The 15099-nt window shown below is 42.1% G+C and overlaps 1 protein-coding gene across 1 annotated transcript in view; it reads right to left on the bottom strand.

Annotated features, from left to right (window-relative positions):
- spata5 (spermatogenesis associated 5) overlaps positions 1-15099 on the bottom strand; it is a 110134-nt gene that overhangs the window by 16062 nt on the left and 78973 nt on the right. The window contains exon 16 of the mRNA XM_034882951.1: positions 5075-5239. Coding sequence (XP_034738842.1) covers positions 5075-5239 — 165 coding nt within the window. The remainder of the gene's footprint in view (positions 1-5074; positions 5240-15099) is intronic.

The following is a 15099-nucleotide window of genomic DNA, read 5'->3' as shown; positions in this document are numbered from 1 at the left end:
CCCCCCCCCCCCCCCCTCCCCCACCTCCTACTCCTCTCGACCCTGACTCCCTCTTCTCTCAAACAAGTCTGAAATCCCAGGAATGTAATTAAAGTCAAAGCTTCAGGTAGTTGGACTGCCAAGACTGAGGACTGAAGCGTGCTCAATGAGCCCAGTGGTGCATCACTTCGACAACAACGTGCGAGCCATCTGCAAAACACTTGACCAATCCGCACCCTCATTGAGTTTTCATACAGAGAGATGTGTGAAAAAACTAAAAAAGTTATAAAATATAATAAAAATCATTCAACCTTGTTCCCTGCCGCCAACACAGGGTCACCTGCAACAATGTCATGTGGCTAGGTTGCGGGCCATAGGGCATCGAGCTTGGTAAGAGCATTACACAAGAAAACGGGCCAAGGCTGAAAAAATACTAAGAGAATGCAGCAAGAAATTTTAAAAATAAGCGTAATCAACAGCTTATATATATAAATAAGCATTGTCCCGCATCCACGGCCCCATCTCGAGGCATCCTGCCTCCTCCGCCCCATACCGCATTCACGGCTATTCATTATAGTATTTTTGTGGGCCCTCCACATATGAAGGCCCTATACTCAGGCGTCAGGTTTACTCGCCACAGCCAACCTGTTGGGCACCAACTATTTATACAGAGGTGTTGCCACTGAGTAAAGGCTACCGGCTTCTATTTCTACAGACTAGGAGAAGAATGAAAAGGTAACCAATGGCAGAACTGGCAGCCGCATTGACGTCAATGTCAACAGTGGCTAAGTGAATTCAATGGATGAGATTTATTGACCGGTATCTTTTAATCTGATTGAAGATCACTATTCACTGTTTGTAATGCATGCAGCATCGTTGTGCCCAAAATAAAATCCCCAGCTGGACAAAAAAGTATATTGTATCGTAGATAACAACAAGAGAAGGAGAGACGGAGCTATTCAGTGTATGACACAATCTTTTATTTTTTTATTTTTTATTTAACCAGGAAGTCCCTTGAGATTGAAATCTCTTTATCTAGGGAGACCTGGCCAAGACGGCACACCAGTTACAACATAATATGAAACTGAACTCTGCTTAGATGCCTCCAGTTAAAAAACAAAAGCATCTTGCTATTTATTTACAATACCCCCTCCCCTTTCATGGCAGGGTGGGGCTTCATGCACGGCTGACCGATGCTAGCGGGCTGCGGCTCACCCAGTTGCCTACTGCATTAGCAGTTAGCATTCCAAGTCAAATATGATGGCTCAGTGCTCTGGAGAGGTCCCCCTACTCTCAGTGTCCTTACCACTGAATCCTACCTGTTATATAAGTTTTTAACTTTTCCGGAGGATGTGTGGAACAGGAGCTTGTCATAATACTGACTGAGCAAATGTTGCATACAGTATATATTTATAATCTACAAATATTTTATTGTGTAATACTGCATGTTACATAATATCTGCTGCCTAAAGGCTTCATCTGTTCATTTTCATTAAAGTCACAGAGTTTGAGATCTTTGTTTTGCTATGATTTGATTAAAAGCATTGATTCTAACAGTGGGTTTGCACTCAAGACAGTTTGTGAGTTTTGAGCAGAAATACTGGAAAAATATGGGAAAAAAAGGTAAAACATGATAATGAAAATAACATCTTCCTGTAATTGATATTAACATCTTGATATTGTCATATTGTATATTTTTATTGAAATACATTATGCCGTTGTTGTGGTTTAGGATACATTTCTAATATATTTTGGATATCATATTCTTGTTTTAAAGATGTATTTGCTTGCTGTGTGAGATTTATACAGCCGATATCTACATATACTGTACATGTGAATATCTATAAATACAGTACTCGTGAATACATTTCCAATATTTTTGGTGAATATACACTCGAAAGAGAATGTATCTGTTTTTATGTAATAAATAATCTGATAGTCAATAGTCAAAAAATCGGGATGATAGTGGGCTTTTAAACTAATTGCAGTTAAAGGTTTTACCATTATTATTTTGCTAGAGAAACTCACAATCAGCAGCTGATCTCTCTGGTTTCTTTTCACTTTATTACCAGAAACATTTTCTGCGTAGTCAACATTTACTGGACTGCAATTTCATTACTGTAAACTGCGGTGAGCGGTGTCTTCCTGCTGCAGGAAACACTAACACTTTTGGATTGGACTTTTGAATCGGCTCCATTTAAAAGGTTGGGCTGTTTTTTCAGTAGAAACTGGTTCAAAAAATGTTGAGGTAACTCCGTCATTTGTAACATCTTTAAGCATAACAGTCACATACTGTATATGAGCATGAGAACTGCAAGTCAAGATGTGACCAATCAGCAGAACCAATCAGTGTGTTTGGACATTTACTTGGTGATTTGCTGCATTTGTCCCTCGGTGCTCTTCTCTTGTAAACACAGCATTATCTTCAGTACTGTGTTGCTCTCTTATCTGTATCCTGTTTTCTCTCAAACTTCCCCTCGTGATCTCTGGAGTTTAACGTTTCATCTCATCTAATCTGATCTATAGCGTTGGTATGTAAAATATAATCATTACACAGGTGAGACGCAGCTTTTTTCCCCCACCTATGAACTCTTATCTGCTTGACTGTGGCATTTCTTTTGATTTTTTTTTCGAGGGTTTCAAGAACTCAATGGCAAGTGACTGCAAACTTCCATTCCACAGATGAGACAGTATACCAGAAACCCCGATGTCAAACACAACACCTGATAGCGGGGGATTGGTTTCTTACTGCATACCTCCTCCAGGTGTACGCCTGCTTTAGGCTTGGAGTGGGGGCAGCCGAGTCAGGAATCAGGGAGACAGCTTGTACTTTAGGATATGAGGAGGCCCCATAGATGACCTCCAACTGCCCTCAAGAGGATCATGATGTCAAGAGAAAAAACGGAAACACCTCGCTGTCCTGATCAGACTTGATTTTAGAACTGATAAACGGAATTCTGAGCATGCTGAAAGGAAGGTTTTAATGTGTGTGTGTGTGTGTGTGTGTGTGTGTGTGTGTGTGTGTGTGTGTGTGTGTGTGTGTGTGTGTGTGTGTGTGTGTGTGTCTGTGTGTCTTAAGTGAAAGCGTTAAGGCATCATTAAAGCATTAAAGCAAAAGTATATGCCACATAGAAGTTGAAAACATCATCTGAAAGCTGAAAACCTGAAGATCAATCTGAAAGGGTTAAATACATTTCAATTCAGGACTCCCCCCGACTGGAAATCTGCTTTAAAACCAGGCAGTCATATGATATAACCAAGTCATCACAGCTTCTTTGTACACTGCTTCTTTCACAAACATGTCACACAGAAAGCATAACATTACAATGAAATCTGTGTTGTTTGAAGCCTGCCAAGGCACGGTACTGTCTGAATCTTTTTATAATGGTTGTTTTCTGAGCCTGTCCGAAGACCAGCATGACATTTCTATCATGTCCATGACCCTTGTAGTTTAAATATACAGCTGGGATTTACATTCAGGGGGAAAGATACTGTACATCTCATGGGAATGTTATTTTTTTCTGTCAAATGGTGTATGGACTCTGATTCAAGTTGAAGGTGTAAAACAAACATGATTTCTCCGACAAGAACAAGACTGATAGAATTTGAACCAGGCCCCGTACAGAAAACACTCAAAAGAAGTAGATGTAGTAAATAATATGCAAAGGCTAAAACCATCCAAACTTAAAGTAGGTAAACAAGTTTATTTGGCGAAAAGGTGATGCATTCTTGTCAAATGTGGGACCTTTTTCCTCAGTTTCTCAGTTACTTGTGTCGCGTAGACGGTAGCAGAGTCTCTGCTCAAGACAATGTGAATCACGCGCCAGATGAATGCAGAGAGACAAATCTGTCACACAAAGGAGTGTTTGTACGATTAGTCGCAGTCTGCTGTGAGATCACTCTGTGACACAGTACAGACACGACACAGACATCATGGAAAAGCGCAGTAGCATCTCACTGCAATGTAGTTCCTTATTTAGAGAGCAGAAGCAGTCAGAAGGTAAAGATGTAGGCTTGTGAAGGCAGCGTTGCCAGTTTGAATTCTTGGGCCAAGCACCATTTGCATTGGATTATTAAACCTGATGTTTTGTTAGATATGAAAACAATTTTCACCTTGAGCTGACAAGTAACAAGTCTGAAAAGTTGGTTGTCAATCCAATATCCCCAAATCTGAGAGAGAAAACTACATGGCTTTGATTATTTAAAGGTCCCATGGCATGACAATTTCACTTTATGAGGTTTCTTAACATTAATATGAGTTCCCCCAGCCTGCCTTTGGTCCCCCAGTGGCTAGAAATGGTGATAGGTGTAAACCGAGCCCTGGGTATCCTGCTCTGCCTTTGAGAAAATGAAAGCTCAGATGGGCCGATCGGGAATATTGCTCATTATGAGGTCATGAGGGGCAAGGTTACCTCCCCTTTCTCTGCTTTGCCCACCCAGAGAATTTGGCCCACCCATGAGAGAGAGACATCATGGCTTTCAAACAAGCAAAGTGGCAGTTGGTCAAGGCCCCACCCAACTTGCCCCCCAAAAACTCAAAAACTACAGACTCAGAAATGGCACATCCTAAGGAAAGCGTATTGTTGGACTGGCTCTAGTGGCTGTAATTCTGCACCAAGGCTGAAGTTTAAGAATGAGACTTCAGATACAGTATTAGGGGACCACTAAGTTCTATTTAAAAGAAACTTCAGACACGGTATTAGGGGACCACTAAGTTCTATTTAAAAGAAACTTAAGACACGGTATTAGGGGACCACTAAAGTCTATATTAAAGAGACTTCAGTTACAGTATAAGGGGACCACTAAGGTCTATATAAAAGCATCCAAAGAGCACCATGTCATGGGACCTTTAAACAATCTAACCCCATTTTTTTAACTGTGAAAAGCTTTAACAACACAAAAAAATGTATTTTATTGTTAAAGGCGCAGGTCAGATTGTAAATTAAGGTGGAGTTGGGGAAGAACACATGTATTGGTTTGAAGAGGACAGAGTTTTGTCATTCAAGAAATCTTTTGCATATCTCAGTGCAAAAGATGTAGATGGATCTTTTCCTGTTGCACTCATTACACATCGTTTAAAGGAAATTGAACTCACCTCTGCTCCAGAATACTTGTTGGTCTGAGTCACCAGGTCATTAAGACACACATTTTGGGCCACAGGCATGTTGCGGAACTGGAGAGAAAATATCTCTTGTCTGGTCGGAGCATCTGGAAGAGGCACATAGACGATTCGGTCAAGGCGACCTGGACGCATTAGAGCCTGTGGGACGGAAAAACAGTGTAAGCATCTGGTTTACGGTCATATTTCACAAATTGTCACATGCAAGTCCATCGAGTTAAGACTTTCACATTAAAACGAAGCATCAGTAAAACCTTCCTTGGCTTACTCATGTTAACACATGTGTAATTCAACAGAAATATAATCATGCTATTCCAGCAGATCTTTTGTACACGATGCTTTGCCGTAACAAAAACACTGTCAGGATGCTATGGCTCGGAACTTTGACCTCCTTGCTGCTTTATGCTGTTATGGTGGAGATCTACAGGAGAAACTGAAGCTTCCTCTACTCCTACATTGACCGTACGCCTCTTTAGACGGCACCAGGAACCAAATGCCTAAAATGATAACTGTGAAGCTTCTAGCAGTCAGCGTGGAGACAATGTTGACGTTATCTGATAAACCCTCCACTTCCTACAGATCACATCTCCGTGACCCCAAAACAGTCCTTGAGTACCCAAGGCCGCCACTGTCTCGCTTGTCAGATGTCATTAAGTGGCAGGCGCCTCCCAAACAGTCAGACGGACAGACAAATATGCCGTGTCTCCATTCGCTTTCCTCAGCCAGGCCGTGACAAGCTTTGTTATGGTGTGGGTAGTGTATCCATTTAACCAGCCAGGCTAGCTAAAAAAAAACTGTGGATTTGAAAATAGCAAACATGCATTTGACTTGCCGTGAATTTGCATTTCATTTCTGCGCTGGAATGAAGAATCAACAGAAAAAACAAACAACTGAAACTGACCGTTTCATTTTTCTTCTTCCCCCAAGACTCATTGAGGCCTGGTTGTAAAGACAGTGGAGCCCCTGGCTTTGGGCCAGACAGGCCACAGCGGGGCTAAACCTCAGGCCGGCAAAGACGAGGCAGGAGACACATGCAGACGCAAGCCATGCAGGAGGTCACGTCAAGAGTGATCAGTGAAGGTTGGAGGGATTGGACAAGCAGCCTTTGAACTCTTGTTTACATAGACATCACACTGCTATTCCTGCGTCTCTGTATGCACCACGTATCTCCCAAGCCCAACACCCTCCTCGTTTCTGTTATATGCATAGTTTCTGAACATTTATTTTTGATTTGATTTATTTGATTGCATTTAGAACTCTTTACACAGGAAAAGACATCCAATATCATCGAGGATAAAAACACAATGATGTCCAGGACTTATTTCTTTTGTGGTCCTTTATAAAATGTCCATGAGAAAAGCAGGACAATTTGCATAAGTTGTTAATTATATTAAAGGGTGTAATGAATCATGCTGAAACTGCTGAAATGATAACTTTGACAATTTGTACACGTGATTAATAAATTTGTAACTTATCAAGGATTTTAGACTGTTGCTCAACCAAAACAAGTCATTAGGGTGTCAACCTTGGCTCTGGGAAATTCTGATGGGTAAATGCTAGGGCTGCTTGATTATGGAAAAGAAATATAAACACGATTATTTTGGCCAATATTGATATCACAATAATTTAACTAGATTATCCACTGACTTCTGGAAAGATGTCGCAATTATTGAACTTAAAATTTTCATATATAAACATTATTTTTTCTTTCAGAACACAAAAGCAAATACGAGTTTACTTGCAAAACGTAATGAACCAAATAATTGGTATTTTTTGTGATCATTGGGAGCCAAAATCATAATCACGATTACATTTAGATTAACTGCACAGCCCTAGTAAATGCTTTACTTATTAATCTGAAAAGAACTGTGACAGTGAAGAAGAGAAACAAAAGATTGCTTTTTCAAGTGAAAAAAAAATCGAATTCCAACATCTTTCAGGACTTTGAGGGGTTATTCTTTTGTCACCTACTACCATAACCATAATGATAAAGGCAAACATTTTGAGTTGCAGCCCTTCATTCAATACGCCAGAAACCATTAAACGGTCTCTGCCATGTTACATTTTAAGTCCATCTGCTTGCAGTGTGCCGGATGCGATTTTAAGAGTTTTGTTTTACGGTTTTCTTTATTTCCCCTCTGGATAACCAATTACCGTTTACTAGGGCGATGGACAGATTTTCCGCCTTTTATCTGTTGCTTTTTGTGTTCCTGTGTATGTGTATGGAACATGAGCGGATGGAAACTGGAGACAAACATCAGTAGCTACCCTGAGGTAACCACAACAGAGCCATGGCAGACAAAGGAGCAATGGATCATGAGAGGAAATGTTCTGTTTTTCAGGTCTCTGGATCCTTCACTCGTTCGAGGAGAGGGTCTGGCTGTGGGTGACGAACAATCCGCACAATGGAATGGATTGAGAGGAATAATGTCACTTTGATTTAAGTCGGACAAATAATGGCTGTTGTGGAGACCTGCTGGGAGATGGATGGAGAGCAGGTTTGAGAACTGCAGCAATAAATTGAAGTCATAAGGGCTTGGAGAACTTGATAAGATGCGTCTGGCAAAACAACTATAAAACAACACACGTGAGAGTTAGTTTGATGTCGAGGTTCTTCCCCCAGATAAGTGTGTATTGTGGGTTTGTGTGCGGGTGCAGAAGGTGAGACACATCCAGTGTGGATTGCAGTCTTTGGATGTGTGTCACAGCAGGTCAAGCAGTGCGTATTGCACTATGCAGAGGACGTCCCAGGGACACTTCCTGAGTTGCTCTCCCTGGAAGAATCTGGCGGCTGCATGCCAACACAAACCTGCTGACTCCCGGCTTAATAACTCACACAGGCAGATGCACTCCAATGCACAACAACAAACAAATGCAAATCTGGTAAACACTCTTCGGCCTGGTCTTTTTAATTTCTGATCCATTACTCCTAGCGCAAAGACGCCGTCTGCTACTTTATTGGCCGTTAATTCTCTCCACACACATAATGGAGACGTGCCCGTGGCTTTCAGGCGCTCAGGCTCCAAGGGTTCCAAGGCGCTCCCAAAAAGCAAAGCCGACCCTCAGCTTTGAGACTGCTAAACTCATCTGACTGCCCTGGAGGGAAAGAAAAGTTTTTTCTTTTTTTTTCTTTCCTCTCAGCAAGAGCAGGGGGCCCATCCATCACTTAACAAGATACACTTCCTGTTCTCAAGGGTCCAGGGGTGGGGGTAGGAGAAGAAGAGGAGAAGGAGGGGAGAAGAGGGAGGAGGGGGGGCATGGCATGTCCGGCAAGCGTTGACGGGCTCTTAACGGCATCATTCCACCTGAAGCCTTGGCTTGACTGACAGAGGGCAAGAGAAAAGGAAGGAGGAAAAGAGGAAAGAGACGAGACAACACAAACAGCCAGACCAAGAGACCCAGACAAGCCACTTGAAAGGACTACAGGACCAAAACCCTACAAACAAACACAGATAAGTGCCATGGGAGACTGAAAACCACAATCAACAAAATGCAGTCGGATACATTCTCTGTTTGTCTTACACGAGACTGCATGACAAATCACATCCACCTTGTTGCACCACTGACATGATATGCATTATTACACATGAGCCATTAGAAATGGCCCTAGGTAAGAAATACCAATTTGCTTTAAGTCAACATCGAAGCATTTACACACCACTAAATCTGGGCGAGTGTGCATTGTGGACTACCCTGCAGAGCAAAATTAAGCCAAGTGCAATGGTGAGAAAGAAATGGGGCCTACGCTGGATCAGTCAAGCTGATCAAAACACACCAAGAGAGAAAACTGAAAGAGAAAAACCTCATCCACTCTCTCTCTGCGGTGAGTTTCCCTGCCGATAACAGTAATCATTCCCGGCATTGCAATCCTCCTCAAGAAGTGATTACTCCCTAATGACAGATGACTTCCTATCTGCCATGGCCGGTACCTCTCCCTAACCAGCGAGGAATGCTGGGAATCTTCTCCTTGGAGCATTGTTGCTGAGCACATTCTTGGCCAGCTTCAATGTGACCTGCTCTGAGCTACATCGACCAACTGTTTACAAACAGACACCCCCGCAATTCAGGTGTCTTATTCTTGGAAACTTAGACGCAGTGTGGCTAAATTAAGATCAGATCTGCCTTGCTGCTCACACTCCCTTCAGATGAAATGAGAAGTGAAAGGAAACACTGAGTCCCTGACACCGAACATGATGACTAAGTTCTGGTGAAGTCTCTCTTTTCTTCAAAAACTGTTTTTGTTGGTGCCTTATCCAACGTGCAGGATGATAGCAGGCTGCCTGGCTGAATGAGTGGCTTGCCTGAGGAGACATGAGTTGACTGTGGTCCCTGCCTGAAGGCATGTGCTGTATGTGGTTCCCCAACCTGTCAGTCCACAATCCTCAGAGGCCTTGGTGAGTCATACTGACTCGGAGATGGGCCACCCTGCATTTATGCAGAACACACACCAAACAAAAAATAAAAAGAGCACAATGGGAACCAAATGCTCACAGAAAGGTCAGAGAGATCTACTTCTGGATTTGATATTTGGGGGTGGGAGAGAGACTAAATGGCAGCAAATGTAGGTTATCATCGGGTAAAAAATCTTTTAGGTATTACACTTATTCTGTCTACTTCAACAGCAGTTTACTTAGCTAATAAATCAGTGAAAGTGCCGGCTACAATTAAGGTGTTGTCAGGCTTGGTTCACACACTTAGGTTGTGTTTCTTGCGTGGTTTGGGAGGGAATTTGTTTTCATAGATGACAATCCCTCCGAACCGCTCATCGATTGTGCAACACACATCCATGGCAAGACTGTTATGTTATATATTTATGGCATGTCTGTGAAATGTGCAATATACTTTGGTTCTGCTACCACACTAAAAGCGACATAATCTAGTAATTCATGGGTGTGCGGTGTGTATTGATAAAGCAAAACATTCAGGACAACTGTTATTTAATACCTTGAGCTGTACGTTAAATTTCTCACCATTAAGGGTACACGTAACACGTACTGTACCCTTGTATACATGCCGTCACGAGCATGCCAAACCTGCAGGTGGCAGTGTAACGAGAAGCTCAAGACCACATTAGCCAATCAGAGTCCCGCAAATAGGAAAAACAGCAACGAGTCACAACATTCTCTCTTCTCTTCCTCAGCTGCCTTAACCTCCGTTTGTCTCAGTTTACATGCAAACAAAGATTTCAAAAATCTCCACTCTGGCCAGAGTTTTTAGAAAGATTTGTTTTCAGAGGCAAATTCTACGCTTGCGTGGAAACGAGGGTACAAACAAAGGAAAATGTCTCCGTTTGTCAAAAATAACCATGCACCCGTAAACAGCCCCCCATCAACTGAAGTTCTTGTAATGATTAGTCTGATATGAGTTCATTTTCTTTGCTGAAACATACTGTTTTACAGAATCTGGTACATGAAGCTATGGGCTTATCAGAGGCAAACTATTTTACCAAATTTTCAGATGAATCAGAATTGCTTAGTTTTTTTCTTTTTGGTTCCATAAATTAATCCCACATGTATTGATTTGTAGCTCAAGCAGATTTCTACTATCTACTGAAGAGCACACAACTTTCTAAAAAGATGACATAACTTTGGAGGAGGCCTCGCTGTGTTCAGAGGGACACTGGACCTGCTTTATGTTGGTCCTGATTTTGATGTGGGAGTGGATCACAGGAGGAACAGAGTGAGGAGAAAAAGAGAGTAAATCAGAGAAAGGGGAGGTACAGCAGAGTGGAGAGAGAGGGATGAGAATGACGGGGATATTGCAACCGATTGAGCAACAGAAATAGAGAGAGAGAGAGATAGAGAGAGAAAGAGAGAGAAAGAGAGAGAGAGAGAGAGGGAGAGAAGCAGAGTTGGCAACCAGTCAAAACATGAGAGGCTTTCACTCTGGATTTTGCCCTTGAGTCAAACTTGCATCCGGCAGGCGAGGCCACCGTGTCCAAGAACTAAATAACTCTGGCGCTGTTAACCCCATACTGTCCTACTTACTCCGCACAGCCAGCAGGAAGTCAAGATTTGTAGTTTCCAAATGAGGTATAAACCATTTGAACAAGTGATTTGTTCTTAGAAAACTATTACTATGGCATGGGAGAGCAACCTTTTTGGGGAAAATATTGCAAATGAGTTAATATTTTCCTGCAAAATGCATTGCACAAGCATTGCACATTGCCGTATTTCAAGTGAGTAAACTAGTCTATATATTGTGTTAAATGTTTTTGTACAATGGGTGTAACATTTTACATTTTATATTTCCATTAAATTTGGCTAATCTAGCGTTTTGTTTAAAACCTGATCTGATCTTTTGACTGCTCTTGTTTCTTGACCTCTTCTTAGCGCCGTTGCTGGGATCACAGCAATTTACTTGGTGAGCACAGTGTAATTATGACTAATACGAATGGTTATGAAATTAAGATTTAATCTGTGATAAACTGGAATTTTCCTTTAACACATGTACAGGTTAGTGTTTGTTTTTGTCCTACAGCGTCATAAATTTACACATTTTCATTTTTAGCATGTGTGGCCCCAGCAGGAGTCACTCTAATCCTAGCAGAACCACAGAGGTGTGTGTGTGTGTGTGTGTGTGTGTGTGTGTGTGTGTGTGTGTGTGTGTGTGTGCGTGCATGCGTGCGTGCGTGCGTGCGTGTGTGTCAGAGGGTGGGTGTTGCTGAGCATAGGGTCATACAGAATTAGATGTCACACCTCTTTTACCCTTTATGGTGTGCATGTGTGTGTGTGCGTGTGTGTGTGTGTGTGTGTTGGAGGGTCACAATCATATGGAGACCAGGTGAAGAGGCTGAGATGAGGGGAGGGAGGGGAGAAGAAGTAACAGCAGCTGTGTTGCTCTCCTTTTGGGTCTGGGTTGGAGGGTGAAGTGGTGGTGGTGGTTTTGGGGTGGGGGGGGATGGGGCGCTCACACCCCTACAGCTGCCCTGGGGGACGCCATAAAGTCCATGAATCTGTCAAAACAACCCCGCCTGGTTGGTCCTCACACCTCCACGAAAATAAAAATGGCCACTGCCAAAAAGCAGCCTTATTTTGATGAGAATAGGTGGACAGAGTGTGTGTATGTGTAGGAGTGGGGTAGCCCACCAGACAAAAAAAGGTGAAGAAAAGCAGAGGAAGTTAGACGGAGGCCATGTTGAAATGTCAACTCATTGGAGCCCAAAAATAAAAAAGGCAGTAAAGTGGCTGCCATTAAATACAGGTATGTTTGTTTTACAAAGAGGCGTTTCCTGTGAGCTGTCTGCAGTACGCAGTTTAATTCTTCGGGGCCTTACATTCAGTATAAACTTGGCAGGTCTGGTTTCCATAATCTGCCCCAGAGCCTCTGGGCAACCTCCAAACTCCCTGGTCAAGTCGCTGCCTCAGACAAATTGTCATAAACAACCAGTGACCGTCGTTTTTTCTCAAATATTTACTCTGATTCTTTTATTGAAATTGTTCCACCCATTACTCTGAGCTTTCAGTGCCAATATCCCCCCCATTACTGTCTCCCCCTCTACAGAACTTGTGTGTTTTTGTGGTATGTTATGTGTTTGTATAAACAAGTGTGTTTGGCGAAGGGTGTGAGTCAGGAATGAAGTGTAAAAGGGTCTATGAATTTCATCTAACAGGCACAGTCCAACAAGTTAAGCTAATTGTTGGTGTGTGTGTGTGTGTTTGGGGCTGATTGTATGTGTGTGTGTGTGTGTGGCCTTGAAGGAATGATTTTATTGGTGACACAAATATTGTCATCTCAATATCTATCGGATATTGAGAGAGTAGTCTATATCCTTGACGTTCCACTTCTGGAATTGCTCTGGTGCCGCAGGAGATCTTGCAACGGCTCCACGTGGAGCTTAGCGCCGCCCATTTCAATTGTAATTGGTTTAAAGAAATGCCAATAAACCAGAGCACGTTTTTCTCCCATCCCGGAATGCTGTGTGGACTAGCCAGACTCTCCATCGAGACTATTGAGTGAGTTACTAAGTTAAAATCAGGGCCACGACTATGGACTATTTTTCTATTACCAATTAATTTCTCAAATAAATAACCAATCAAGTCTATAAAACATCGGAAAACAAGAAGAAAAAAAAACTTCACATCAGAAATTCAGGAAGCCAAAAGTGGCATCTTCAAATTATTGTTTTTTTTCCAAAAAACATTCCAAAACCGAAAGATGTTTAGTTAATGTAACACAAAATCCTAATTTTGAGAGGATTTTCATCAAAATAGCCAATTTTTCTTTCTGACAGACGAGTAATTGTTAAGTTAAAGTATGACTTCTGATAGAGAGGTTAGAAACAACAATTATGAGGCACATAATCACTAATAGCCACTATTTCAGGTAGAGAAAATTTGAACAATGCAACAAACTATAACTTTGAATTATCTCATGCATACCATAGAACCCCGATAGGCATTTTACATAAAGCCCCCAGTCCCCTTCCCACACACAGAGCCCCCACTTCCCCCAGAAGAGACTGCAGGTGCCAGGCCCACCTCAGGGTCCCTGCCGGGCTCTCGTTAGGCTTGGTGCCATTCAGGCGGCTCCTAACACGCAATCCTAAGTGCTTTGTGTTTCTCTGACAGCCCTTGTCGTCCTCTTCACGTAGTGGTGGAAAAAAAGAAAGAACAGAGGAGGACTTCAGGGGTTATTGCTTTAAAGAATTTGACAAAGCCACAAGGCTGAGGTTCCCCTTGCACCTATGGCCATTTTAAAGGACACCAGTGTTTGTGCACATTTTGCTACAGATTACTTATTTATAACATTACTGCTGTCCATTTACCAAGGCTAACAGTATACAAGTATTTTATTTAATTTTTTTAACTTTGAAAGCAGCCATGGGCTTTTTTCATTTCCATATCATCTTAAAATCCACTTGTAGAGACTTCAAACTTGCTTGAGATAAGACAATCCTCAATTATGTCTACAATTATTGCATCTCTTATGTTCACAGAGCAGACTTTTTAAATCAGATACAAAGTTTTACTGTGTTATATTACCTCAAGCAAGTCTCTGCAAGTCACTTGTATACTGTGGTGAATTAAATGGAAACCAAAGACTTCCTGGTCGGTAGATACAATTCTTCGACGACCAATATTTTAGCGTGTGTTTACAGGGGATCTCCTTTTGTTTTTGCTGTTTAAGAAACAACTGTACTGCCTAGTTGTGACAGTCCTGAAGGCTGGACGGCCAAATGTAGTTTGATGTCTGTAAATAAACTTCACTGAGTGCGACCCCCTCAGTCATTATTGTGTTTACTAATCACTTGGGCTGTTAATCGCATGAAATATCACACATATTATATCCTTTCTAAACTTCAAAAGAGTTTTCAGACTCAATGTATACGTGGTAACTCAATTCTGATCAACAGTACACGCAAATACATGTAGTCTAGTCAAGAGAACTGTGAGGATTGTTTCTTTGTTCGGAGGGGGGGGTCATGAGCTGCTTTTTAATGATCACTGATTTAGTTAAAAATGTAAATAATAAAGCCTGCGTTACTCAGAACGGGACAACCGTGTGATTCAGGATCAGGCTTAACCTTCCAAGCTGTACAGGGTGCGGCCCTGCCTCTTCCGAGCGTCCACCACATCCATGGCTATCACCTTCTTCCTTTTGGCGTGCTCGGTGTTAGGTGACAGCATCATGGATCAAGTTCTCCAGGAACAATTTCAACACACAGCGGGTGTACTCAGAGATCAGACTGTGGCTGGCGTAGGTTTATTGATCCCCTGGTTGTTATGACAGAGCACTCAACGGTTTCTGCTAGCCATCCGTGTTACTCCTGCTTCACTTCCTGATTTCCAAAACTCTGGAGTGGGTCCAAGCCCTAATGATGGAGCGCACGTTCACTAAGCGCGCATCCAAAACATTTGTAGCGTTAAAAGGTATTTGCGTTTACTTGCTATTATTGCGTTCATTCTTATCATTTGACACCTAAGTGTGATTGTTGCAATCCGACAGACAAAAAAAAAAAAAAAAAAAAAAGTGCTCAAAAGCACTTAAGTTCCATGAGA

This window comes from Etheostoma cragini, chromosome 10, assembly GCF_013103735.1.
Source record: "Etheostoma cragini isolate CJK2018 chromosome 10, CSU_Ecrag_1.0, whole genome shotgun sequence".
NCBI classification, from domain to species: Eukaryota; Metazoa; Chordata; class Actinopteri; order Perciformes; family Percidae; genus Etheostoma; species Etheostoma cragini.
This window is presented reverse-complemented; position numbering and strand designations above follow the sequence as displayed.